Raw genomic sequence first — 26282 nt, 5'->3', positions numbered from 1 at the left:
AAAATGATTATCACTTACTTCAGTCTAATTGTACAATAAGCAATGCATAATTACCCAGGACATGTTTTGACTTGAGGTGTCTCTTAGCTGAGTAAATCCAGCTTAACTAACGCTTCTTAGAAGAGCAAGGGACAAGGCTGGCTGGGTGCCACATTCCCAAGTGAGTGTTTGCCATCTGCATCCACAGGCCACTGTGGACTGAGATCAGATGACTTATTTCACTACAGAAAGCCCAGGATGATGAGCTGGTCACCTACAGCTCTGACCCCCGTCATTCACCTTGCTGCCTCTCCTAGGCAGCCACCAACACTAAGACACGGGGTGACACTAAGGGTAGCTCCCAGCAGCCTTCTAGCTGTGACTTATGCTGCATTTCTGCTAGAAGCACCACTGGAGAGTGACTAGGGGATCCTCCATACTAAAGAAGAGCTGCAAACCATCTCCCCACTAAGGACATTCCATGTTGCTTGTGCTTGATTCCAGGCCAGCATCAGACTCCAGGTACAATCCCTTTCTCCTCTTCTCCTGCTTGGGAGCAAGATGGGGCAGAGCAGGAACATGAGTGCAAATGGGCTCCCAGTGAGCTGAGGAGCTCAGCGCACATCTCTCAGGCAGCCCCCTGAGTTGACAGGTGGGAGACAGATGGGTTGTTCCTAGGATGTCCAGGAGGGCTGGAGTGGCAGGTGGATGCCAGAGCAATGCTTCACGTCCCCTCAGCTCCCAGGAATCAAGAGTGACTCCAGTTCCCCTTCTCTGCTGCTGTCAAGTGCTTCTTCTCACACAGATACTGGACAGCACTGCTCTGCATGCCAGCCCTGCTGTGAGATTTTTGGAAAGTGACACCCAAAACAAGGCAGGAAGCCAGATTTTGGGAGAAGAGTTGGTCTGCCAGGGCATGGAGTGGACCTCCAGGAAAGCCTGATGCCTGAGGAGGGGAGGAAAGGCATCATTTGCAATAGCAGTTGGCCCAGCGATTTACCTTTGTCCTAATCATGGTTTGTGTTTATTTTCTGCATCAGCCAAGGCCTCTCGCCCTTGTTTGAAGACAAGGAAGAGGAAAGGGCTCATTTCCCTAAATTCCACAGGAATGGCAGCTGTGGTTTGGCAGGGATGGGTTCAGAATGCCTTCGAGAGCAGGAGTCTGCTTTAGCCTGGAGAGCAGGAACTATTAATCAGCTGTTAATTATTCCTGAGTTTCTCTCTCTCTCACATGCACAGCCTGCACATGTGCACTCACACAGGTTTGGGCAAGGGGGTGTTGGCAACATCTCAGCCACCCAAAAAGGTGTGAAGGGAGGTAGGAGTACTTTTCATGGAGAAAATTTTGTGACATTTTCAGCCACTATGGCTCCACTGGAGGGACACCTGTTTACTTCCACCGGCAACAGCTTTCCCTCCAAAAGACAAATCACCAGATGTCTGCTGGGATTTGCAGAGTATCTAACAGATATCTTTCCTAAGTGTCTCTTTAGCTGTTGTATCCTTACACAGGAAAATACAACAGATAAGCAAGATCAAGAGATTTCCAATCTGAGATGAATATGGAGAGTGCAAAGGGACACATCATCACAAAAGTAGTTATGTGGCAGTTTTCAAGACAGGTTTAGAAAGAATCTGAGAACAAACCATGTTCATGCCTGCTAGTCTATCAAGGCAGTATCAAGAAGCTTTAAGAAGAAAATATGTCAATCCCAGACAAAGATACTTTAAGGAGGAGTTCAGCAAACAGGAGGAAGAGACTGACAGAAAATAGAACAGGTACAAAGCAGATTCTGTCATCCCCAAATACTGGAGCTTCTGGGGTATCAAATAGCTACCAAAATAGACATGATACAGACACAGAAGACAGAGAGATGGCTCAGAAGGCAATGACACTCCTGCCAAGTTTGACTTCCCAGGTATATGTCCATACAGGTGCCCTGCAGCCCAGGTGCTCTGCTCCAAGTGTAGCCATCACCAGAGCACTCAGTGGATTCTTCTGTCAGATCATGAGAGACAAGATGGGAAAGCACAGCTGAGGGGTTAAGGAAGTCTGGGAGAGACTTCAGAACACAAGTTTGATGCTCTGATGTCATATAAGAACTAATGAAAATCCTTCCCAAAGCACTGGAGTGATGCCTTAAAGATTTTTGGTTTTAGGCAACAGGGGCAAGGGTTTTTTTAACCTCATTAATATTGTACTAATACTTTGGGATCAAGCATGGCTTAAATCTTGGACAGTGGTAAGAAAAAGTCATGCTGCAATTAAACAACCAGCTGCAAGGTGTCCCAGGGAGAATTAAATCTTAGAACCAGGACATAAATGCTGCAGTTGTTGCTCCCTACACATCAATGCATGTTTATGTTCTTGTGTGGCCCAAATGCCACTGTCAGAGCAGGTGCAAAAGAGAGAAAAAACCAAATCAAAATAGTGAACTAAAACAACCACCCCATACCCAGTGCGTAAAGGGAATTTGGTTCTGTAAGGATTTATTCTTCCTTTCTCAAAAACCATCTGGTGCTCAGGAGCTCATTTCTTTGTATTCAACCTGATTCCTTGACTGTATTCCAACAGCCTTCATGGCATCCAAATGCAGAGTCTTTTCAATTTTTTTCTTCTCTCCTGTAGTCTGACAGGAATTGCTGGCACTTGTGCTGTTTCCTACACTTGACTCCAGTGCTGCGGAGAGAGGAGCCTCTAGCTGCCAGGTTTCCTGCCTCTGTTTCCTTCTGTAAGGAGCTGTTGCTGGTGGCACAGCGGGAGAGCTCTAAGCAGCTTGTCTGGGACCCTGAGTGCACCCTGTCACCATCCTGTTGTCTGCAGAGCTGAGACAAGATGGGAACATGGAGCTCCTCACCCATCAGCTGGTACCCAGGAGAGCCAGTTGCTCTTCCACGTGTCCCTGTCACTGACACACATAGTTTCTACCATCTTGGAAGGGATAATGTTTTCTGCACTATGTTTACCAGTTCACTTTCTCTGCCCCCTCCAGTCCCAAAGAGATGTTTTCTCTGGAAATACCTAGCACAGACCAGTCTCCTATCAGTCCTGTTGAAAAAGTGCCCATAAGAGCAGCAAGTGGCTCTGGAGTCAGTGCTGGAAAGTCCCAGGGACACTCAGGTCTCCTGTGGGCAGTGACGGCAGAGGAGACAGCTTCAGGACTGATACCATTCTCAGCACAAGAAACATTAAATCCCTACTGAGAATTATTTTTACATCTGGCCTCACTATTCCCTGCTCAGAATCACTGACTACTCTCCAGTTGCCGTCTCCTTCCTCTTCACCCTTTCTCCAGGGACATGGCAGGCTCTCAGGGCAGGAACACCAGCAGTGCAGACATTCCAGGCCCATTCCAGGTATCCCCATCTCAGCACACCCAGACACACACTGTACTGTTGCCTCACTGCAGTACAAGAAAGGGAAAGTTTATTTAAGCACATGCAGTCACAGTAAGTGACTCCTGGCTTTGGCTCAGCCTCCCTGCATCAACCCCCGATAAGCCTCCTGGCATACATATTTATGATCCCAATTACCACTGAACAACAACTCAGGTTGCTGTGAAAATAAATTATTTTTAATCTAAATTACCCAGTTTACATACTTTACCCACCTCTGCTTAGCAGAACAGCTGGTGTTTACCAACTCTTTGTTACTGTTCCAAGCAACACAAAAAGATGATGCCCAGAGAGGAGCAGTAACCTCTGAAATAAGATGAGCTCAAGGTTTACCTCTGCCTCACACCCTCTGCTCCTCCACATCAGGTGACTCCATGCAGCTCAGCCTCCATCCAGGCCAGCCCAGTGGACATTTGCACCACTGTACCATGAAGGAATGATTAAAAATGTCTGCTGATAATAATTATTATTGTTGGGTGCTCTATTTTTGCAGGGAAGAGTAGTTTCCATGTAAACCCAAATAAATCCAGCTGTCTCTACTCTTCTGCCAGTATCTGTACTGACAGTTATCAGCACTTCCTTCTTCCCAACATCACGGCAGGCTCACACCAAAGGTTAAGAGGATCCAAGAATTATTCTTGTCATGGTATTTCCACTGTTCAAGAAAGAATGTATGTTAGAGAAATCCAGTCCTGCTTTATTCCAGGCCTTAAATGGCCCCCTGAGGCATTAAACAAACATGACATAAGAGTGCCAGTGTTGGCTCTTAGGTGGGTTTACGTCAGGACTGGGAGTGCTGGTGCCCAGAAGGTCACACTGGTGAAAGACCCGAGCAACACGGGTCAGCACCAGGCCAGACACTGGCATGTAGAAGCTTCAAAGCCAAAGCCAGGAGATTCCGACAGCACCTTAACCCTCTGGAAGTACCAGAATGGAAGATGCTGCTTTTGCAGCTGTGTGAAAACATGTGCTGCTGCACATGGTCCCCACCAGTCCTATTTCCAGCACTGTTGGCTGAGAACTGGAGGAAGGAAAACTCCTGTACTGGGCATGGAACAGACAGTCACATGCAGCTCAGAAAACAGTCACAAGCCACAGTAAGATAATGACACCTGGTGTTAGAGGAGACTTGATCCATCCTTTCCCTTTCCCCTCTTTCTTCCTCTATAATGAGGGAGGGCTGGACACTGGTGGTCAATGTCTTTTGCAGGATAACTCCTGCACTTCCCTATTCCTTCTCTTCCAACCTTCTCTTGCAGCAACATCACAGCTGTGGTCAGGCTCTGCATCCCACAGCACTGTGAGTGCTCTCTCCCTACATACACACATGGGTGCTCCCTGCTGTGTCTCAAACACTGACAGCTCCGAGACATGCCTCAGAAATGATGGACGAGATCCCCGCATCCTGGGCAGGGTGGAAGATGACATTCTCCAGCCTGACTGCCCCAGGACCTAAGCCATCACATGGAGACCTCCTCTGGCACAAAGTCCCCTAAGTTTTTCTGCCCACAAAACTCTGCTGGTGACTGGAGGGATGGAGTATCTTCACTCTCCTTTGGACACAGGCCAAGGAGCTGGTACACACCACCAACCACTCTAAGTTCCAGTTTATTTCAAAGTATTATTATGGAGTTTATTTGGCTCTGGCCAATCTGAGCTCTCATCACGCTAGGAAAACAGCCCAGCTTTGTCATAGCATGTGAGAGCAGGCAGGAGGATGAGGGAGAGGAGAAATGATTTTATGGGATGTTCCCAAGGAGAAAGACTTTTTTTCCCCACAAGCACCACAAATTTGTTTGCTATGATTTAAGGACACATTTGGTTTCAAATCACAGGCCAGCTCTACAGCCCCTGCAAATCAGAACATCTCTGTTTGACTCATGGAGCTTCACTGATTTAGACCAGCTGAGACACTGACCCTCTATGTTTAAACAAAGCTCATTTTTATTCACTAGTGCCAGGCAGAACGGCCTCAGCTTTGGCTCTGGAAAGGATATTTTAGCAGGGATGCTCTCTGCATGATTCATCCTACACTAGGCGGAACTTTGGCAAGAACTGCAACAGTCACTGGTCACTGTTGTGGGTCTGTGGGCCACAGGTAGAGGCACAATCATCTGGATCCCATCCTCAAAGTGCAGAGCCTGGCCAGTGGCACAGCACCACCTGCTGCAACCACTGCTTAGAATAGCCTCACTTGGACAGCAGCCTCATGGTGGCCTTGGGCCTCCCCTCAGGGACCCAAAGGGGAAGGGAGGGCAACTCTGCACCATACAGACTGTCGGGTCTTCCAAAGCCATCAGAGCTCCCCTCTGTCCCCTCCCCTCAATAGCCTGATGTCCCCTTGTCAATCTGCTCTCTGGTACAAAGAGGTGAGAAGGTGCTTTTCCCTATGTATGAAATGAAAAAGGAGAACTGTCCTGAAAAACTGATGAAAAAATCCTGCCCTGGCATGGTGAGCACCAGCCACCTGTACTGAGAACAGGCAGCCCCATGGAGTGGAGCAGAAAGGTTTTGGGGACTGGTTCTCCCCTGAACCTACTGTATTTCAAACAGGATGAAGATTTACATCCTCTGAGCTTGGTGCTGAGGCTCCCCAGGAGCATTGCAGGAATGCTCGGTAAACAAGCAGTAAACTATTCATTGCCCCGGTGATGGATGCCTCGAAGGGATTAGAAGAGGAAGATGAGCTCAGCATTTGCAAAGAGCAGGGAGGAAATAAATGTTCTGCATTTAGCAATCCCATGCAGGGGAGCATGGTCAGGGAGGTGAAGAACTTGGAACAGGGTCTGTCTGTGAAGACCCAGATGGGTGTCTGGCCACTGGTTGTCAAAGCAAAGAGATCACTTTGAAAAACTGCTCCTACTTCCCTCTGCACCAGCCCAGACTGAGAGCTGAGGTCCGTGTTTGCCAGGAAGCAGCTCTCACTGCAAAAATGGGCATTTATTGCTCTCTGGTGGTGAGATGAGCTGTGTGCTGTGTTGGGGTGCCCATGAGAAGCCTCCTTGGAGCCTTCTGCTGCCCCTGGTCACTCCACAGAGTCTTATTTCTCTTTCATCCAGGTAGCTCAAGGCACTGAAAGGCAAATTGCTGCTTGTCCGGTGACCAGCTCTCCTTGGGCTGTCAGTGACCCACGCAAGGGCAGTGCAGCTGCCTCTCCTCACCCAAAGCCCCCCTCCGTGCCCCATCAGCACCCCTGCCCGGGGGCTGGATGTGTGCCACACTGCAGGCCGGTGCTCCTGGTGCTACTGCATCCTGAGGGGCTCTGCAGCCAGGAGAAAGGAGACTAGGGAAGGTACAGGGCTGCAAAGCCTGGGACAAGTCAGGACTGACAATTTGCAGGATTAGAGTCATTTAGGTTGGAAAAGACCTTTAAGATCATTGAGTCCAACTATTAACCCAGCACTGCCAAGGCCACCACTAAACCATGTTCCTAAGTGCCACATCTACAGGTCTTTTAAACACCTCCTGGGATGGTGATTCCACCACTTCCCTGGGTAGCCTATTCCAGTGCTCTTTTCCTGTTCTTCTGCTTTAGAGGCTGAAAGTGTACGTGGGCTATGAGGTAGGAGAGGCCACCTGGCTGCTTCAGAGCCAGAGCGGAGGCTCAGTGACAGGGCTGGGGCATGGATGGGCTCTGTCTCCCCGAGAGCAGCTTTTGTCTGCATATGGGTCTGATCCCTAGTCAAGGTTTGATGAGCCCCTTTCATTCTTCCTCATCTCCCGAATTCTGTCTCTCACTGACAAAAACTTTGGTGGTGCTTTTTCCAAATGAGAGATATGACAGAGGTACAGGTCACGGACCTCTGTGGAGCAGACAGGAAAGAAACCAGGCAGGAATAAACAAAGGAGTTGCCATTCAAGTTAAAACTATGGGGCTGAGCTGCCCCATAATAGGACCTGAGGTGTGTGGGGCATTTTAGGGGACAGGCAGGCACATGGCAGCACTCTCCTGTCCCCATTGCAGGCTGGCCACTTCTGAAACACCATCAGCAGCTCAGTCCCACTGCACCACATGCTCCAGCACCACTGCTGGGGCCTCATCCTGCCTGCATGCCCAGCCTTGACGTGCCACCTTGGCTGCATGCACAGCCCTGCTCTTGAAATATAAGGCCAGGGTCCCAGTGCCTGTTTGGGACAAGGAGAGCAAACACTGCCAGCTCCTCGGGATGTGGTGCAGGACTGCTCCTGGGTCAGTTGTTCTGGAGAGCATGTGGACCTGTGCACAACACTCCTTGATGGCTCACACTGGACTCCCCAGGGTGGCAGATGGGTCAGACGATGTGGCCACCTTCACTCAGCCACCTGGGCCGGTAAGTGGCGCAGCCTGGTGTACTCTCAGGCCCCCGTGGGGCACTGGGGATGGCTCCCAGCTTGGCATGAATGAGGGCTTGCAGGTCCTGGTCTCCCAGCTCAACTGCGGCAGCGAGGGCCAGGAGGAAGTAGGCTGCTGCATCCTCTTCATCCTGACCATAAAGCACAGGGCGGGAATTAGGAAGTGGTTTAATTGAAGGTCATAGGGCTGAAGGAAACTGGAGCAGAGCCCGGTGGTTCCAGGCAGAACCCAGTGACACCTGATTTCATTGAAATGGGCTCTATATAATTGCAGCTGTGCCAGCACTTCTTTCCAAATTGCCTTTTCCTCTTAAAAACCTGGTTGTGCCAGCATAGTAGGCATTTATTCTAAACCTGCAGATAGGAGGAAGAGTCACAGGTTGCAGTCACCTACACGTGTCTGCCCTGCCAGAAGATGTGGCATTTCACCTTCAGCTCTCATTCAAGGCCAGAGTGCTCAACACAGCATCATGGAAAACATAATTTCATACCTTCAGCTTGCGCAGGGTCAGGTTGCCGAGGTGGCAATATACTTTGCAGTAGTACAGGGCCTCTTCCGAGCACTGAAGCAAGGGGGGACGCATGGCAAGTGTCTTCAGGTAGCAATCTTCTGCCATTTCATACATATGCAGAAAATAGTAGACTGTAGCCAGGCGGTGGAATGCAACCAGCTCCTGCAATTGATCTCCTGGAAAAGAGTTGCTGATACAGTCAGCCTGCAGCACTCTCAATCCATTCCCAGCCCAGCATGCTAAGACACTTTGAATGCATTTTCTCAACAGCCTCAGGGCATGGATACCTTCATAAGGAGACACTGAGGTGGAGAAAACAGAGCTGTGGGTAAGGTTGCTGATATCACAGCTGCACATTTTGCCCTGGGAGAATATCATGATTTCTTGCTGGAAGAGGCTATTACAGGACTGGTTCCATCTCAGATATTTATGCTGGCATTTTGTCCATTCGAACTATTTCTGTAATGGGAAGGGGTGAATTTATTAAAAGAGCCAGGGCAGAGAGGAACTTCTCAGTCCTGTACTATCATCAGACTTCCCATGTTCAGCGTAGCAACAACCCTCTGCTGTCACGCACTTAAAAGGGGAAGTGGCCTTAAAAAGATGTTACCACTTAGGGTAGGAATAGGTCCAGCAGTGTTATGAAAGAAGGAGATCCCTCTTTTAGATGCACACTGTTCTCATCCCCAGGAGCCAGTGACTTCTAGTACCCTGTGCATGTGCATCACTGCCAGGCCAATAACTCCCAGTACCTCATGTGCATCACTCACCAACCCTGAGGCTCAGCCTGGCTGCCAGCGTAGCAAACTCCAGTGCCTTCTCATAGCCCTGCAGCCTGATCTGCAGCTCTGCCAGCTTATTGAACAGCCGTAGCTCAGTCTTAGTGGCCTTCAGTTTCCTGGCCAAGGGCACAGCACCTCCCTAATGAGAAAGAACAGTGAGTCCAGGATGTTCCTGGAGGTACAGTCAATGTCTGCAGAGCAGGGACAGAGCAGCAGGACAAGGACCAAACAGTTGATACGGCAGGCAGAGGATGGGGCAGTTGAGCACTGCACATTTAGGTTCTAGTCCCTTCTTTCCCTTGAAAATGAGTTTTCTATCCCAGAGCCTGGTTCTCAAAACCTGAACCTCACATCTCTACCCTTGCTGGAAAGTCCCCAGGAGTGACCAGCTCACACGTAACATCACCAGGATTTGTAATGTCAGGACCCTATTCCCACCTCCCAGATGATCTCTGGGGAGAGCTGTGGACATAGCAAAATACGTCTGTTCTCCAGGCTTCCCACTATGGCAGCCTCAGGGCCACCCTATCCCTCTCCACCCTCCATCCCTGCTGCCTGGCCACAAAGTGCTTCAGTCAGCCCTGGGACAAAGCCCGCCACAGCCATCACCTTGTGGGGACACAAGGACAGAAATGCTCAGGGAGATCAGTACCCTGTAAAACTCCACTGCTTGATCTCTGTTCCGGCTGCCATTAAAAAAGGTATCACCTGCTTTCTCATAAAGATCCATGGCCAAGGAGAAGTTTTCCTGTTTCAGAGCAGTCTGAATGGCTGCCTAGAAATAAAAGGAACTAGAGTGAGAGTTGGAAACAGACATTTGCCTATAGACATTAGTGTGATTAAATAAAAGCAATATTTTATGAGCTGCTCTTCCACTTTGCAGCTCAGCTGATAAAATAATGCTGGAGGTGGAGAGAAGCCAGTAGTCTTATACTGTAAGAAGTCTCCAATGACTTCCCTGGCATTTTCGCCTTATCTATGTATATTTCACTGGGAACTGGTCACTTGGCACCTCCAGCTTCCCTTGGCATTCCTAATGTATTTCTTCATGAATTCACTTATTTTTACCCAAGAATCCTCTAAACCCAGTGTATGGAAAGAAAGATAGGAAATTCAGTGTCAGAAAGCGCCTGAGCATAAGGCAACAGCTCCTCCTTCCAGCAGCAGGTTAACACCACTTGTAAGAACTTCCCTTTCCAGATCTTCCAGCCCCAAAAGGCTCCCACTGAGGAGCAGTGATGAGAATCCACTTAGCCAGGGTGGGAATGGTACTGCTCCAACCACCTTGTCCATACCTGAAAGTACATTTCCACCAGCTCATCTTCCTGCATAAGATAGTAGAGCCTTCCTGCCTGCAGCCAGGCCTCTGCTGCTTTCACAGTCTCCTCAAGGTCAATGAAGATCCTTAGACTCTGCTTGGTGCAATCCAGGGAGTGTCTCAAAGCCCTGTGATGGTAACAGGCAAAAAGCGATTACAGAGGAATAACAGGACAGTCCTGGCCATTGGCTGCAAACTCCCACCACCTCCTCATGGCAAACCTGACTTCTCTTCCTATAGCTGTCAAAGTTTAGAGGCAAATGGAGATCCACAGCTCTGAGTGTTTTGTCCTGGTGACGTCATGGAAGTCTCCATGCTTTAATGCATGTGTACATATCATCTGGCAACCTTAGCATAGTCCAGGATTCAAGTGCTCCCACAGGCTGCTCCCCATCCCTGTGTGATTCCTCTGATAAAAAGGAGTTTGTCCGGGTCACCTGCAAGCACTGTTTGCCCCTCTACACTGATCCCCAAAGTCACTCCCAGCTCCACATGGGAGCACAGGCGGGGAGTTCTTGTACCATCATCTCCCAGACAGCATCTGGCACCCAGACTCACAAGGCTGCCTATTGTTTGTCCCTTGCATAGTCAAAAAGATAGATCTGTGGCTACCTATGCGAGACCTTACAGCTCCTTTTCAAGCCCTGGTCACTGGAGGACACAGGGATAAGCAGCAAGATGAGCCAGTGGACTGGACACAAAGTCAGCTGTGGTGAAGGGAGAGCCAGGCAGTGTCCAGGGCATTTTGTTTGCTTGATGTTTCTCCTGAAGGCAACCAGGCCCCAGCTGACCTTTGAGTCCAGGGAATGGGGGGCTTTGTCATCTTAAATAGCACCATTCACATGACAGACATCTGCTTCCTAAATACCTTCCCTCTGAAGTCACCATGACCTAATATGGGGACATGAACATCCCCGTTAGGGATCCTCCCTGCCCATTTGTCCTTCTGGGATATAGGAACTTGCTCTCCACTGTTTGATATGCTTACCTTCAATGACTGAAGTCTGTGGTCTGTCCTAGTCTCTTTCTCTCCTCTACTGCCTAATCTAATCAGTCACCTGCAGGTGCCAAGCAGGAGATTGAAAGGCGAACTGATATGAAGTCTCAAGTACCTCCTACTAGACCTTAAGTACCTCCCTGGGGAAAATATCCCAGTAGATACAAGAAGGGCAGACTCAGCAGCCGGAGGCTGAAACCAGACATTCAAATAACAGATAAGGAACCTATTTTTACTGGTGAACAGTGATTAATCACTGGAATAAGCCTCCAAAGGAAGTAATGAATTCCCTGTCACTAGGTCCACTCTGATGAAGGCTGGATGTCTCTCTGGAAAACTGTTTGGCCAGACCACAGCTCTATCTGGGACAACTTTTGCCCAGCTGTCACAACGCTCTGGTTGACATTGAGCTGTTCCCACTTCACAGCACAGCGGCAACTCATAAATCTCAGAACCAGAGTCTGCAAGGCAGCTGGAGTCACCACACCTTCCCACTTCACTCGAGGGATACCCCAAGAAAGCCACTGCTCTTGTTCTGGGTGAGCAGGGACCCTGTTCTAACAGCATCTAACAGGCACAGACAGGACTTACTCAGATGTGCCCAAAGCCTGGTAGAGCTGGCTGAGGGCCTGCCAGACATTGCCCTCCAGCTCTCTATCCTGCAGCTGTTGTGCCAAGGACACCCAGTGCTCATGGTAGGTGATGCAGGCATGGAGATCAGGGAACACTTTGCTGTAGAAATGGCAGAGAGATTCAGTGACCTGAAGCTGACCTGCATGGTACAGGAAAAGGGAAAAGGACAGGTCAGGGGACTGTGTTAGGGAGCTGGCAGGATACTGCTCAGAGGTGAAAGCTGCCCTGGTCCCCACTGTACTCACTCCTCACATTATGCCACTTCAGGGCAAAAACCAATGCCAGTTCATAACAGAGTTTGCCATCTTCCATCCTCTGCCTGTCCACCATGGCCTGCGCCAGCCACAGCAGCACCTGCACCAGCTCCATCTCCGGGTCTGCGCTTCCCTGGAGCTCAGCGTAGAGCTGGACTGACTGGAGCAGGTAGAGCTCAGCCAGCTGGCTGGCCCCACACCCGAGGCTCAGCTGCCCCAGGTTAGCCAGGGCTATGGCCTGATTCCTCTTGTTCCCAGTCTCCTTGGCTTTTTGCAGGGCCCAGAGAAAGTTCTCTGCAGCCACCTGCACCTGTCCTTCTCCCTTGAGGGCAATGGCCAGGAGGTTGTGCACGGCTCCACCCTGAGTCACACTGTCTGTCCCATGCAGGGACTCCAGGAGCTGCCACAGGATATCTGCAGCCGGACCTGGCTGGCGCTGCAGGAGGTATATCCACCCCAAAGAGAGGGAAGACTCAAAAGCCTCCTCGTCACCCATCAGTCTACTGAGGGCTACAGCTCTGGCTGCATAACAAACGGCCGCATCCAACACTCCATGCTGGAGGTACATCCTGGACAAAATGGCACACAGCATTCTCTGGATGGGCACAGCTCTGTTCTCACAGGAGAAATGCAGTGCTTGCTTGAGATAGAAACAAGCCGGTGCTGGGATGCTGCCTCTCTCCAGTTGGCTTCCCAGTAGTTTGGAAGTATTTTGGAGGATGAAGCCTGCTCTCCAAATGGGTGTTGGTGTCCCCTTGGTCCCACTGGGAACAAACAACCTGGCAGAAGCCAGTGCAATATTTGGCAGGTACTTCTTGTCATACAGGTAGCTCAAGATGGCAGTGGCACCCAGTGGTCCAGAAGTAGTGTCCAGGCTGAGCAAAGTGGTGGTGAGGCACTGAAGATGCTCCATAAAGGGCAGGACTTCATTGGTTTTGCCCAGTTGTAGGAAGAGCTTGACAATGAGGAAGCAGACCCGTGCCTCCAAGGGAGCATTGCCCACAGCGATGGCTTCCCTCAGGATGTACATCATGACTTCCAGCTCATTCTCAGAGCTGAAAGAGCGGCCAGGCAAGCAGACAAGCAAGGCCACCATTTTCCCCAGCAGGGAGGAGAACTTGTGCTTCATGTTCTGTTTCAAGTAGATGGAAGCAAGGTTCACATGTAATGCTGCCAACAGGGGCAGGTCCCCAAATCCCCTGTCCAGGACGGTCATGGCTTCCTCAAAGTAAACTCGAGCCTGGGAGAACTTGACCTTTTTGATGCAGAGCTTACCCAAGAGAAAACAGAGCCTGACATGAGCCCAAACTGAATGAGTTCTCTTGGCCCAGTTCCTGGATGTCTCAAGGTACAGGACCAGTTCATCCTCATCAGAGAACCCATAAAAAGTGGAGTGGAGAAAGGAAAAGCTGAGATCATAAAAGCTTTGAAAACTGGGCACATAACTCTCTTGGTTAAGGAAGGTCAATATGGGGTCAAAGACATCAGCATCATCCATATGTCCAGCATTCAAGTCAATAAAGAACTTGGGATAATCAAAGTCATCCAGCTTCTCCAGGAGAACATCTTCTAATGTAGAAGGGACTGATTCACTCCCTGGGCTGGACAGCTCAGAGGTGCTAGTTGTAGCCAATTCATTTATTTCCTCCCAAGACTGGAGCGGTTGGATATCTTTACTGCTGTGGAGAACAGCCTCTGGAAAGAACAGGAAAAACATAGCAAGATTAGGAAGAAATTCCTTACCATGAGGGTGGTAAGGCCCTGGCACAGGTTGCCAAGAGAAGCTGCGGTTCCCCAATCCCCGGAAGTGTTCAAAGCCAGGTTGGATGGGATTTGGAGCAATCTGGTCTAGTGAAAGGTGTCCCTGCCCATGGCAGCAGGGTGGAGCAAGGTGAGCTTTAGGGTCCCTTTCAACCCAGACCATTCTATGATTCTGTGATATTTCCTTACGTCAAAATTTGTCCTCAGAAGTCAGCACAAAATCATGCCATTCTGTTTCCTTCTCATACTCACCTGATGGCACTTTTGGGAACATGGCTGAAGGTTCAAAACCATCTATACAAAAAGACAAACAGAAAACAAAAATTCCAAAGCCTTGGTCAATGTTAATGGGCAGACACAGTCCCCAAACTTTACAGAGATCTCCTGCTGCTCTGCTAAACCCCAGACTCATGTGTGGCTTCTAGCTGCAGATATCATAGGCAGCTACAGTTCAAATCCCTGGGATCTGCTGGGATTTGGTGCTGTGTAAGCCCATGGAGAACAGTTTTTAGCTGGTGGTGAGGTAATGTGGTAGTTACCTGGGAACAACGAGGTCTTACTTTTCAAAGGTAGGGTTTTTATCAGCTTGCTCTCTTTCTTAAGAGCCTTGTGGTATCTACTCAGAGGATTTCAGGTACGTGTGTGTCTGTACCTCAGATTCATTGTCCCTGATCTGGCTCATCTGGGAGGTCCCCTGGATCCCAGAGATCCCAAGCTCAATCCTACATGGCCATACCATGCTTTTAGGTAGTGAGAAATCAAGAAATAGAGACACAGAAACCAGCTGTAGTCCAAAAGCCACACAGCAAGCACAAACTGAGAAGAGCACCCAGAAACACTGATCCTTACTCCTGTAGGCAGGGACCTACAGCAAGGATCAGTGGAGAGCAGCACCTGCCAGGGTTCCCCAGAGCTGAGAAGCTTCCCTGGGAGCAGAGAAGACCCCTACAAACTGCAGTGTGGCAGAGGTCACCTCTTGAGGATATATACAACCTCCATGACCAGGCTGAGCAGAGGGTTTGGAGGTTGGCTCAGTCACAGCAGTTGTCTCCACTGCAAAGCCCAAGTAAAGAGCTCTCTAAGCACTGTCCAGCATTGTCCTCCATGGGGATTCACATGGCTGGGCACGTAAGGAGAGGAGGCACTCACCCAGTCGGTACACAGAGGTGATGTCAGTGCGTGCCAAGTCCCCAAGGAGGGTGGTGAAGTGCTGCTCATCACCATTGCAGGGAATGCGCAAGAGAGGGGACTTTTCTTCCTCATTCAGAAACACCGAGCCCTTTCCCCTGGAGTGAGGCAGACATCAGAAGACAGTCAGTGTCTCCCCATCCTCTGACGCTACAGCCGTCCTGTGGAATGGGATTTTCTATCCCTCCTCTTCCTCCCACAATAAAAGCTCTGCTGCAGATTAACATAGGATTTTGGACACCGTCCCCATCCAGGTTCTCCATAAAGGAATGGGTACCAAAGGAAAGGAGCAATTGGTATTTTTATTTAATCCAGAATCCCCTTCTGAGACCAGGACACTATCTGATCTCCTCTCTCTTCTCTGGAGTGTCAGAGAAAAGTGCTTACAACTTATCTTGGATAAGACTCTGAGTGAGGAAAGCCCAACAGACCCAGTAACAGGCTAAGATCTTGTCCTCCCACACACACTTTTGGAGAAGAAGCCGTTTTGTATCAGCACTGGATAGGAGCTATATCTTTAAGCCACCAACAGAGACAACTGCCCAAGCTGTCAGTGGGATTGTGTCATCCTCCTTCCCTGGATAACTCTGTGTCCTTGAGAGGGTATTGAATTCTGCTCAGGGAGGAACTATGCCAATGGTTATTCTGCCTTGATATCCCACAGAAGGCAAAGGCACTGAAGGAAGACAAACAGGACTTGGTTTCCTCACCAGGCTCTTCCCACCCTTGCCAAACTCACAGCACCTCAAACAAAGCTACAAATGGAAGACTTTTCTAGGAGGAAATGTGAAGCCAGTTTGTCTGGTACACAGACGTCCTGGGCTGCCTTAGCATGGAGCCAGGTTAGCCCTCTCCAAGAATCACTTGAGGCAAGTGAAATACAATTACTTTGTCTCTGGGCAGAGACTGCTGCAGCCTGTTGGTTTCCCTTCTATTTTCTTCTGAATGAAATGTAATCAGTAAACTTACAGAGGTTCACAAGCCTCAGGACTTATGCATCGGGTTGGAACAAAGCCAACGCTCCCACTGCTGAGGGATTTGCCCACGAACCATGGGAGTCCTGGAATGAAGAAGCCTATGACTTCTATGCTGTCTCCTTTGGAGAAACTGAGTTCATTCCATGCTGCACCTCTGTAGTCCTCAGTAGCGGTGCACCTTCCTTTGACTGGGAAACCAAAGCAAACAAGGGCATTTTAGTACAAGGCCATTGCTAAAACTTTCACGCTGGAAAAGACTTAGGCAAGGAAAGACCATAATTTCAGCTTAAGAAGGCTGCCTCTCTCTGCCCCAAGATTTACTGTGCTTTTGGATTCAGATCTCTGCCATTTCTTCTTGAGAAATGGATTCTAATACAATATAGAGGAGAGAGGAATAAACTCCACACAGCCAAAGGCTGAAGCCTCTGAGAGCTGTAGTCTGGAAGGTGACTGGAAACACTAACTAGTAAATTGTGGCCACAGGTTTCATGTGCACACTTGTGGGACCCTCATTATTTAAAACTTCAATCCTGAAAGAATTAAAGGAGACATAAAATTGTAGTAGGAAAACCCAGTGGCAGAAGGATGCCCCCGGCAGCCCTCTGTCCTCTGTGTTCCTCGGATCATCCTTCTAAGTACACACGGTTTACAGGCTGTCTTCTCTATCCCAGAGCATCCAGAGATGCAGTATTCCTTTAGAGCACCCTGCAATGGTGTGCCATTGTCAGAACAAGAGATGAGCCCTTGCATTTGTGGCCAAAACCAGGTTTGCAAGAGCTGTGCCCTTCCCTGGGATGCTGCCTTACACAGGTATCACTTACCAATTGCCTGAGAGGTTGTCCCGCTGATCTCCTGGGAGGTGCCAAAACCCATAGCATAATTCTTCAGGAACCACCTGCAAGGCAACAGGAAATCATACTGGTCCTCTCTGAGCAGTCCTGCCCTCAGGCCAGCACCAGGGATGGCATCACACAAGCAGAATAGATGTTCTGTTCCCTGGGAGTGCCAACATGGCCAGCCCAGCCAGTACAGTAATTTCTTGTAATGGTTTTACTGGGCATGGAGGGCAGTTTGCACCTCACAGCTGCAGCCTTACACACCACAGTAAGAGCAGGATAAGTTTACCAGGCTTTAAGAAGGGTTTCACCATGTAGGAGTAGCTGCAGGTGTCTTTGAGGCTCAGCCAGGTGACCAATGTGAAGCCCCACTTTCGCTGGCATTGCCTAAATTTTTTTCCACTTATTCATCTGCAAATTGCAGATAATCTCATGTATTACCTAAATCAGTATCATACAGGAATGATATCTGAAGTACAAGTATGTCCTTGCTCTGTCTCATTAACAGGACCTGTACTGGTTCCAGTGGTTGTTTTTATGCATAAAGTATATCCTTATGGAATTGTGAGGCTCTTGCCCATTGCCAGAGGCAAGAGCAGTTTCACACACCAGGCTTGGTGCCAATTCATGCAGCAGGATTAGGAAAGCATCCTGGCTTGAGCCCTACTAATTCACCAGTTTACTTACTGGTAAAATGGCTGAGATATTGGCTCTAGAGTCATCATGGGCACCGTGCCTCGTTGACCTGTCCGTAAGGACATTCCTTCCCATTTTGAGTCCTCTCCAACGTTCTTCACATGGATGAGCTCATTCTTGCAGAGCTGCAGGCCTTCTTCTCCCTCCTGCTCCACCTTCCAGACACCTGGCACTGCTCTGGAGAAAAAGTTACCTGCAGATAGACAGAGTCATACCTACGTCAGTGGCACCAGTGCAAGGCATGGCCCAGCACAGGGCCCCAACACAGCCCTGCTGGGATGATTTTGAGGAACTCCATACATGTGAAGTGCATTCACACCTTCCTGGAGGAGCAGATCCATATATATGGTGGTCAAATGATCTTCATCCACAGTGACTCTGATCTCCGTGTCCTCCATCAGGGCACTGTTTAGCCAGTACTCATGGTCAAAGAGAAGCTGCTCCAGACAGCTGCCCACGTATCCTAGGAAACCAAGAGGGAAATCAGTGTTAGCATCGTCCTTCACTGGGCAGCACGAAGGGCTCTTTGGATGTTTCCCAGTCTGCCATCTGCAACCATGCTGTGAGGCAAAAGTCTCTAATTTTGTCTCCATCCCCAAAATACCGTAGAAGGATTACCCAAAAGGCATCCTCCTGGGTCTCTTTCACTGATCAAGATGGTGGTTTCATAGTCAAAGGACTGCAAGGTTTTTAATTCATATTTTTCACCTGTCCATCCTGTTATATTACAGTTCCTTCTCCAAAAATGTTTCTCCCACTATCTGTTTCGACCTCCCAACATCTTGAAAGTATTACCTAAAGTCAGATATGTGGAAAACTTCCAGACTTCTTCCAGGGTTTTGAAGGTGAGGAGGAACCGATCCTCCTGTGCTTGCATACAGACCAGCCTGGCTGACAGCTCCTACACATGGGAGACAAAGCAGGATTCAGGGACAGTCCTGGGGCTTTGACAGAGGGTCTAATGATATTAGACTCTGGAATGAGACTAGCACTCATGTGTTAGCATAGTTGAGACTGAAGCTGTGTGAGTTGGTTGTCTGGGGTTAAGGTTGTTCCAGCCAGCTGAGTCCTTCAGCCAGGGGTGGAGCACCAAAAGTGACAACTCCCCATGGTGAAGTGGGAAGGTGAAGAATCTCAAAATCACAGAGTAGCTGGGCTTGTAAGGGATCTCTGGAGATGACCCAGTCCAATCCCCTTGCCAAAGGCTTGGTCATCTGGAGCAGATGACACAGGAATGTGTCCAGGTGGGTTTGGAATGTCTCCAGAGAGGAAGAAGCTTCATCTTATCCTCCAAATCCTTCCCCCTGTGGCACACACCAGAACCCCTGTGCTTTTGAAACTCAGACATCTGAACCACACCTGATAGAATGTGACACTGTGGGTTTACATTCCATCAGGACAGGCACAACTTCCAACCTGCAGCACTGAGGCCGAAAGCAGTAGCTGTGCCTTGAGGGAGACGCTCTCCCGCCACTGTTGCTGGCACTTGTATGTCTGCAGGGTTCCAGGTCTTTTGGGAAGCTCTACAGGGAGCCCTGAGGGAGGAGTGCCTTAAAATCCAGCACAGAAAGAGAGTTTAGTTCAGTCTCTATACCTGTAGTGATATTTTTTAATAAATCCCAGTATGAGAACCCCTGTCCATGTCCAGAGATGTCACCTCCACCAGGGACCTGAGTCTGGTGAACAGAGTTGTGATCCCAGCCCTGTGAATTGACGGCTATTTAGGCTCACCGTGGGGCTATCTGCGTGATCCCTCAGGCAGATCAGAGGCCCCAGTATGAGGCTTCTGCCATGAGGCTTGGCTTTGCCTCTCACACGTTACCAGTTCATTTTCCCCATCCTTCTCCAGAGTCCCTGTGTGCAGGAACATGTCCTGCAGTGGCTTTGGAAGAACTTTTCTTTCTTGGCTAGGTTTGGTATCCCATCACACATCCCATCTTGCCAGGAGCATCCCAGCACATGCTCTACTCCACCAGGCTGGGGCTTCTACCTTGAACAGGGCACAGACATCTCTGTCGTCACTCTCAAGGGCCCATAGCTTCTTTCTGGCTACTTCCTGGAGCTGGGAGTTGAGGCAGCCAGAGGAGCGACTCTCAACAGAAAAGAAGAGTGATATCTCTTGAAAAGAAAAAGTTAAGGAGGTTAAAGGGTAGAAGGAGCTCTGTGGCACCCAGAGCTGCCTGTGCTGCACTGCCAGACCCAGCAGTGCCTCCAGCCTGGCTGTGATGCTCTAAGAACACAAACCCAGCCTGTCCTTTCCTTTCAGCCACCAAGATGAGAGGCTCAAGGGATGGCAGGCCCTGATAACATTCAACCACTGGAAATTTGGGAGGTTCCACATGCATCTTACCTGGTGGAAAGCCCTCCCCGGCAGGCAGCAGCACCGAGGAGGTGTCCAGGGAGCCATCTCCTGCCTCAGCACTGGAGCTGCTTGACTTCGATGTCCCAGCCTTACCTAGAGAGGAGGTGACACACAGAGGAGCTGATGTCAAGCAGTGTGGTAGAGGTTTACAACATGCTACCCAACCTGAGAGCACCTGAGGGCTCAGCCTGTGGGTTGTACTGCAGATCTGACTGGGACTGTGTGAATTGGGTCAGTACCACCCTACAATTATGCTCAAGGTTAGAGGCAAGATCAGTGGGATTGATGTGTCTGAACTACAGGATACCCTTGATGATGAGTTTCTTTCCAGTGCTGGGTGGCTTTGGAGTGAGAGGACTTTCTCTCCTTGCTCTTGGACAGGCCCCCAGTGAGCAGATCTGTTAGAACGATGACTCTGAGACACAGAGATTTTTTTTAGAGGAGACTTCAGAGCAAGTGCAATTCCCCAGCACAGGAGAGCCAAGACCTTGCAAAACTCTTTGCCCATCAGTTTTGACAGTCAAAATAAGATTTTCTCCCCTTCCTGGTCGTTATCTGAAATCCAAGCTGCATTCTCTCTGCTTCACACATTGTCAACTATTGCCATAAAGGATTCAGGAACTGAAACTTTAGCTGGTAATTATGTTAATGAAAGCTGAGGCACACAAAAATCCAGCTTGCTCTTCCACAGCTGTATTGGCTGTGGAGGGATAACAAGATTAAAACCCAATTTTTGTTAGTAATCAGATTGGACTTGTAAGACAAACATGTACCCAGAGATCTGGAGCCGGAACCTGCAGCAGCTTCTGTAAGTCACTTCTGTGACCATAACTATACTCTACAGTTCTTTAACTGAGCCAGCTTTGCTAGTCAGTCAAATAAACTGTTATTTGCATGCAGAATTATAATCCTTGTTTATAGTTAGCAGGTAAAAAAGAATGGCCCAAGGCTACACATGCCATGAATGAGCTTTTATTTGAAAGAAAAGGCTCTACATTTCTCAACAGCTGATTTGAGCACATTTAACAGAGGACCTCATCTAGCAGCTCTGCCTCCTTCCACACGTGGGGGAAACAGAGAAGGGGAAGTGAAAGGAGACAGAGGCAGAACTAAATCCAAACTGACCCTGCCCGACTGGGCTTGCCTACCAGTTGCTCCACTCCTCCCTCTCCTTCCCCCTCCCTGCATCCCAGCAGACCCTGCCAGGCTCCACTGGGCTCAGCAGAGCCTGGTGGGCAGGGGCTGGGTCTTACTTCCCTGGGGATGGGTACCTGATGCCATGGTCTTCTCTTGACACCATTTTCCCAGGTGTTCAGCAGCAGGTTGGTGCAGATGGTCCCAGCGGGGCAGGAGCACGGTTGAGCGGGAACAGCAAGAGTCACACTCTTCCCCTGGGGAAGAGGGAGAGTGGGCAGAGGCATTCTGATCCCCAGCAAGATGCTCCCTGCCTGCGAAGTCTCCATAAGATGTGCCGGAGGAGGTGGCAAGTTGGACACTGCTTGTGCCACCTCCATCAGTGACAGGATAGAACATGCCTGTAGGTCTCCAGAGCCAGGCAAGAATGAGGACTTACTTGGGTGAGCGGAGAAATGGGTTTGCTCTCACAGATTCAGTGTTTATTTTTGTTTGGGCCAGGCTCAGAAAGGGAACTGGGAACTGTTTTCAAGAGACCAATTGAAACCGCTGGTGAGGAGTCGTTCCCAGCCCTGCCAATGAGTCATTTACCTCCCCAGTGCCGAAATATTTTGTAACAGTGGGCAGGAAACAGCCCCAACCCAGAGCCGAGTGTGGGTCCCAGCACTCTGGGCTGCATTCCTGGCAGCCAGGGCTGAGTGCTCATGGCACTCTCTGGCACTGTGTCTCTTGGGGGACACGTGGCCACAACCGTTGGCCCTGGGCCACCTCCCTCCTCCAGCCCTTTAGCACAGCCCCATGACCTCATTCCCACACACTGGTACAGGTGCCTTAGAGGCTGGCAGCACCTCTCAGGCTCTACAAGCCTCCTTGCAATGCTTGGGGGACTCCTGGGCAGCAGTGGCAACTGGACAGGGGTGGCAAGGGGCTCCTGAAAAACCAACAGCATGGGAATAAATCAATCCCCAGAGTTATGAGCTCCCCTCCCAGGACAAAATGTCCTGCCTCATTCCCTGTGCACACTAATCCAATGCCCAGCAAGAGGAGGGGGCACCAGCAGCCATCTCAGGAAAGGCAGGCAAACAGCCAAAAGGGCCAGTGCTCAACACCAGAGTCTCCCCAGAGGCCACATCCAGTGGGACAAGCTCTGCAGACAGAAGTCTTGTAGCCCAACTCAGACAGAGCAGGCTGTGGCATCCCCACAGGCAGCTTACCTGTGCATCCCAGGGACAGGTCCTGGTGCCAGGGGGTCGCCAGGCAGCAGCCCATGTGTCTAGTGACACCGCCAGCCCCAGGGCAGTGCGCTGCTGCTGTTGCTCCTGCCCAGCCTGCACCGTGGCCCAGCCCAGCCACAATGCACAATGTGCCTTTTGACCAGGCACCAGCTGCCAGCGCAGCGGGGGCGATGAGCACAGAGTCAGGGAATGGTTTGGGTTGGAGTCATAGAGTCAGAGCATCAGTTAGGGCAGAAAAGGCCTTAAAATCACCGAGTCTGACCCTAAACCTAGTACTGCCAAATCCACCACTAAATCACATCCCTACATGCCCCTGAGCTTCCTTTTCTCCAGGCTGAGCCCCACAGCTCCCTCAGCCTCTCCTCACAGGACTGACTCTCCAGCTCCTCAATCATTTTCATGGCTCTCCTCTTGATCCCCTCTGACAGGTCCATGTCTTTCTTATGCTGGGGGCTACAGAGCTGGATGCAGCACTCTGGGGGGCTCTCAACCCAGCCCACTGGAACTGCTGTGTTGTCCTGGCCCCCAGTTACTCTGAGCTCCCTTGCCTTTGGGAGTGCAATGCTCAGTCTATGGCACATTCCTCCCTAATGGCACATTCCTCTCATTCCTCCCACCAGCTACAGCATGGAGAACCCCTCAGCCTGCCAAGCCTGCTTGAGCTTCCAGCTGGTCCCTCCAGAGAGCTTCAACACTGATCTCTCTCCACTTCCAAGGGAAACCCTGATCCTGACACCACTGCAAGCACCTGTCTCACCTGCAAGGACACCCCATTGGGGCCCATCCAGAATCCTCCATCCAGAGCTTGCCATGTTCCTGGACCACTTTCCTGCCTGACACTTTCCCTGTTTCACTGTGTGGGCAGCTGGCAGCACTGACCACTCCGCGCCAACCTCAGCAGAGCAGAGCCATGTCCAGGGAAGCCACATGTGAGTCTCTGCAAGCTCAGACATTGCAGGCTCTGGTAGGGTTGGCAGGGCTCACCTCATCTCCGAGATCAGGGCTGTCTGAAGCCCAGATCCAAAGGGAAAGGACTGGTTTGGCTGCTGTGCAGGATCACTTGGGCTACACAGAATGAGTCTCATTCCCTCCTTGCTCACATGCTTTGATCTTCCCCCTTTCCAGGACCAGGCCTGTCTCACTGTGCTGTGGGTGGCAAATGTCTGCAGAGCATCCCAGGGGAAGAGCAACACAGCCCCTGCAAAATAAAATTCAAAAGGTCTATGGGGAGAAGTTGCAGGTAGGGAGGTCTTTTAGTGATGAACCTTTACTTCAGCAACCAGTCAGTGCCACCACAGCAATGATTTGTCTGCTGTGGTTCTCCAGGAGCATTGCTGGCTTTCCCAGACAGCCAGGCTACATCCCAATGCATGAAAATGCCTTGAATTTCTCCAGAGTGGTAAGTAATCACTCCAGTGAGTAATTTAGGCCAGATTGGATGCATCTCTGAGCAACTTGGTCTAGTGGAAGGTGTCCCTGCCAAAGGCAGAGGGGTTGAACAACGTGAGATTTAATGTCCCTTCCAACCTAAACCCTTCTGTGATTCTATGACCTAGAGAGGGCATTTCTCACCACATTCCCATGCTGTGACAGGGGCTGCCTGGCACCACTGTGATACCCCTGTAGGGTATGCAAAGCATGAGGAATACCCAGCTGTGGGCCAGCTGTGGCAGGTTGGAGCCCATCTTCATGGAGCTGGCCGGAAAAATTTCAAACAAAGGTGAAGTCAATCCAAAAGGCTTCACAGGGAGGGCTGCACTGAGCAGTGCTCCACTGTAGCCATGGCCACCATTCTGTCTGCCCAGGAGAAGACTGAAAGAGTGGGGATTTTATAGTCCTCAACAAGACAAACTAGATGTCAAAAAATCTGGGTTGCCTGAGGAAGGGGACCATCCTTTTGATTCTGCTCCTGACCCCCAGATGTCAGGGAGCTGCAGTGTTCTCCTGGCTGGGGTTTTACTTGCAAAGCTGTGCAGCTGCAGGGACCTGCACGAAGGTGAGTGGTGGGACAGGCCGGCACTGCTCTCCCTGTGGCAAAAACACTGTCTGTTCCCATTGCTTACTGGCCCTGGAAAGATCTACATTTAGAAAACTCTCCCAGCTGACCTAGGGATGCTCTGAAGGTGCAGAACTGGCGGGGGAATTGAGATCCAGATGCAGGTGTCAGGCTGCCTGTGCTGAGAACACAGAGGTGAAGTTTTGTGATGGAGTCAGGCACATCTTTACATCAAAGACATTGCTGTTCTGGGCCCATGATGTCAAAGTACTCAAGTGCTTGAGCAGAGAAGGTTTTTTTCAAATAAAGTTTATTGCTTCCCTCAGAAGGCTGTTGGTTTCAGTAACATCTGCTCATCAATTAGCAGCAAATTCTTTTACACAGGAGAAAATATTATTTTAAATCATCAGAATGGTTTGATTTTTTTTTAATTTTTCCAAACAAAAATGTTTTCCTTTTGCTTTAAAGCTTACCTTAATAATTTAGCAAGCAAACCCATCCCTGTACAAGCAAAGTTATCATCTCCTGTTTGACCTGAACTGGAATTTGCCTTTTGGACAGTAACCTGAAAATCTCTCATTCCACTTCTTACCTCTCTGCATACCAGCTCCCATTGCTGCTGTGACACCCATCAGCCTGGACTCCCTGCAAATACTTCCTGATAACTATGGAATCAGTTTCCTGGGGTCTCAGCCTGCTCCAGCTGTGGGTCTCTGCCTGTGCCTGCTCTCCAGGGTCTCTGCTCCCTTTGTGTGCCTGTGCAGACTCTGCAGGTGGAGGGCCAGTCAGCCAGCCATGCTTCCCTACCCATGGCATGAAAGGAGGAGTGTGGTTGTCCAGGCACCCTTTGGCTGGGGGACAGAGCTGCTATAGACACCATAGATCTCCAGGGCTGCCACACAGCACCACCCATCCCCAGGACCAAATCCTCTTTCCTAAATCGAGCATGTCTGCTCTGATTTCTCCTGTCAGTTCCTGTGTACAAAAGACCCAAATCAAACCTGTCCTTCCCCAGTCTGCTCATCACCATCACACTTGAGCCTCAAATTCAGCTAGGACCAAACCCACAAACTCTCTGCCCCAACCTGGATTTCCACAGCCGTGTCCCCATTTCTCCAGACACCTGCAACGGCCACGTCCTGGCTATGTTTGCTCAGCTGGGGACGAAGGGCACGGGCAGGCAACCAGCACGCAGCGAGAGACCCGGCGCGGCGGGGCTGTACTGACCTGCTCCTGAATACACGCCCCTTGCTCTGCTCTCCAGCACCGCTTTCCTCTCGGAGATCTCTTGGCCTCAAAACTCCAATCTCTCCATGCCGGTTTCCCCAGAGGAATGCTGCCGGTGCCGGGACGCGGTGCGCTCCCGTGCGTGTGCACAGGGCTGTGTACGTGTTTGCAAGGCGAGCGAGCACCGCCACTCCCTCACACGAGGAAAGGAATTTCTTCCAAGAGCGGCTTATCATCTTGGGAAACCTCCGTTTCCCAGCAGAGCTGCTGGCTCGGAGGTCAATGAGTTACCCAGAGTTATGCTATAAACAGCCCTGCACTCCGGAAGACTGACGGCTCCCAAAGGGAAGCATGAATGCCCAAGGCACCACCTTCACCCTGGCTCTGCAGTAAACAAGGGCTGGCGAGGATGCCCACGGGCACAGTGTCAGGGCTTGGCTCAGCCCCAGTGTGACCACCCCAGACGCGGCTCTCTCCCACTCCAAGCAGCCGCTTTGCATGAGCAGCCTCTCCCGCACTCACCTGCCCCTGCTCCCAGACCCAGCCGCGCGTCCTTCGGGCTGGTGACCTTCTATCCTCGCTGTTTTCCAATTGCCTCTGGAACAGCAAAGCCCTGTGAGAGGCATTCCTGGGTGTTACTGGGGAGGTGGCAGAGGCACCCAGCTCT

General features: G+C 50.3%; 1 protein-coding gene across 1 annotated transcript; it reads right to left on the bottom strand.

Moving 5' to 3' along the window:
* Nucleotides 1-3562: 3562 nt before the first annotated feature.
* On the bottom strand, nt 3563-25744 carry SH3TC2 (SH3 domain and tetratricopeptide repeats 2). Its single transcript, XM_071570439.1, has 19 exons — nt 25616-25744; nt 23377-23590; nt 21295-21414; nt 20012-20116; nt 19652-19779; nt 18457-18562; nt 17981-18124; nt 17653-17854; nt 16951-17024; nt 16122-16317; nt 15114-15250; nt 14217-14258; nt 12195-13898; nt 11908-12088; nt 10297-10447; nt 9654-9776; nt 8990-9140; nt 8199-8395; nt 3563-7838 (listed from the first exon to the last, which is right to left on the bottom strand). The coding sequence occupies exons 3-19, from the start codon at nt 21302-21304 to the stop codon at nt 7647-7649; spliced, it is 3843 nt and encodes a 1280-aa protein (XP_071426540.1). The 5' UTR covers nt 21305-21414; nt 23377-23590; nt 25616-25744; the 3' UTR covers nt 3563-7646.
* Nucleotides 25745-26282: the final 538 nt, after the last annotated feature.

This window comes from Pithys albifrons, chromosome 15 (genome assembly GCF_047495875.1).
Source record: "Pithys albifrons albifrons isolate INPA30051 chromosome 15, PitAlb_v1, whole genome shotgun sequence".
NCBI classification, from domain to species: Eukaryota; Metazoa; Chordata; class Aves; order Passeriformes; family Thamnophilidae; genus Pithys; species Pithys albifrons.
Note: the sequence above shows the minus strand (reverse complement) of the source record. Positions and strands in the feature narration are given on the sequence as shown.

Coding starts and splice junctions, on each gene's coding strand:
- SH3TC2 (XM_071570439.1), bottom strand. Junction 9,141..9,653: donor AAGCAGTGGAGTTTTACAGG/GTACTGATCTCC, acceptor CTTTCTCATTAG/GGAGGTGCTGTGCCCTTGGC. Junction 7,839..8,198: donor TGACCCTGCGCAAGCTGAAG/GTATGAAATTAT, acceptor CTTTATGGTCAG/GATGAAGAGGATGCAGCAGC.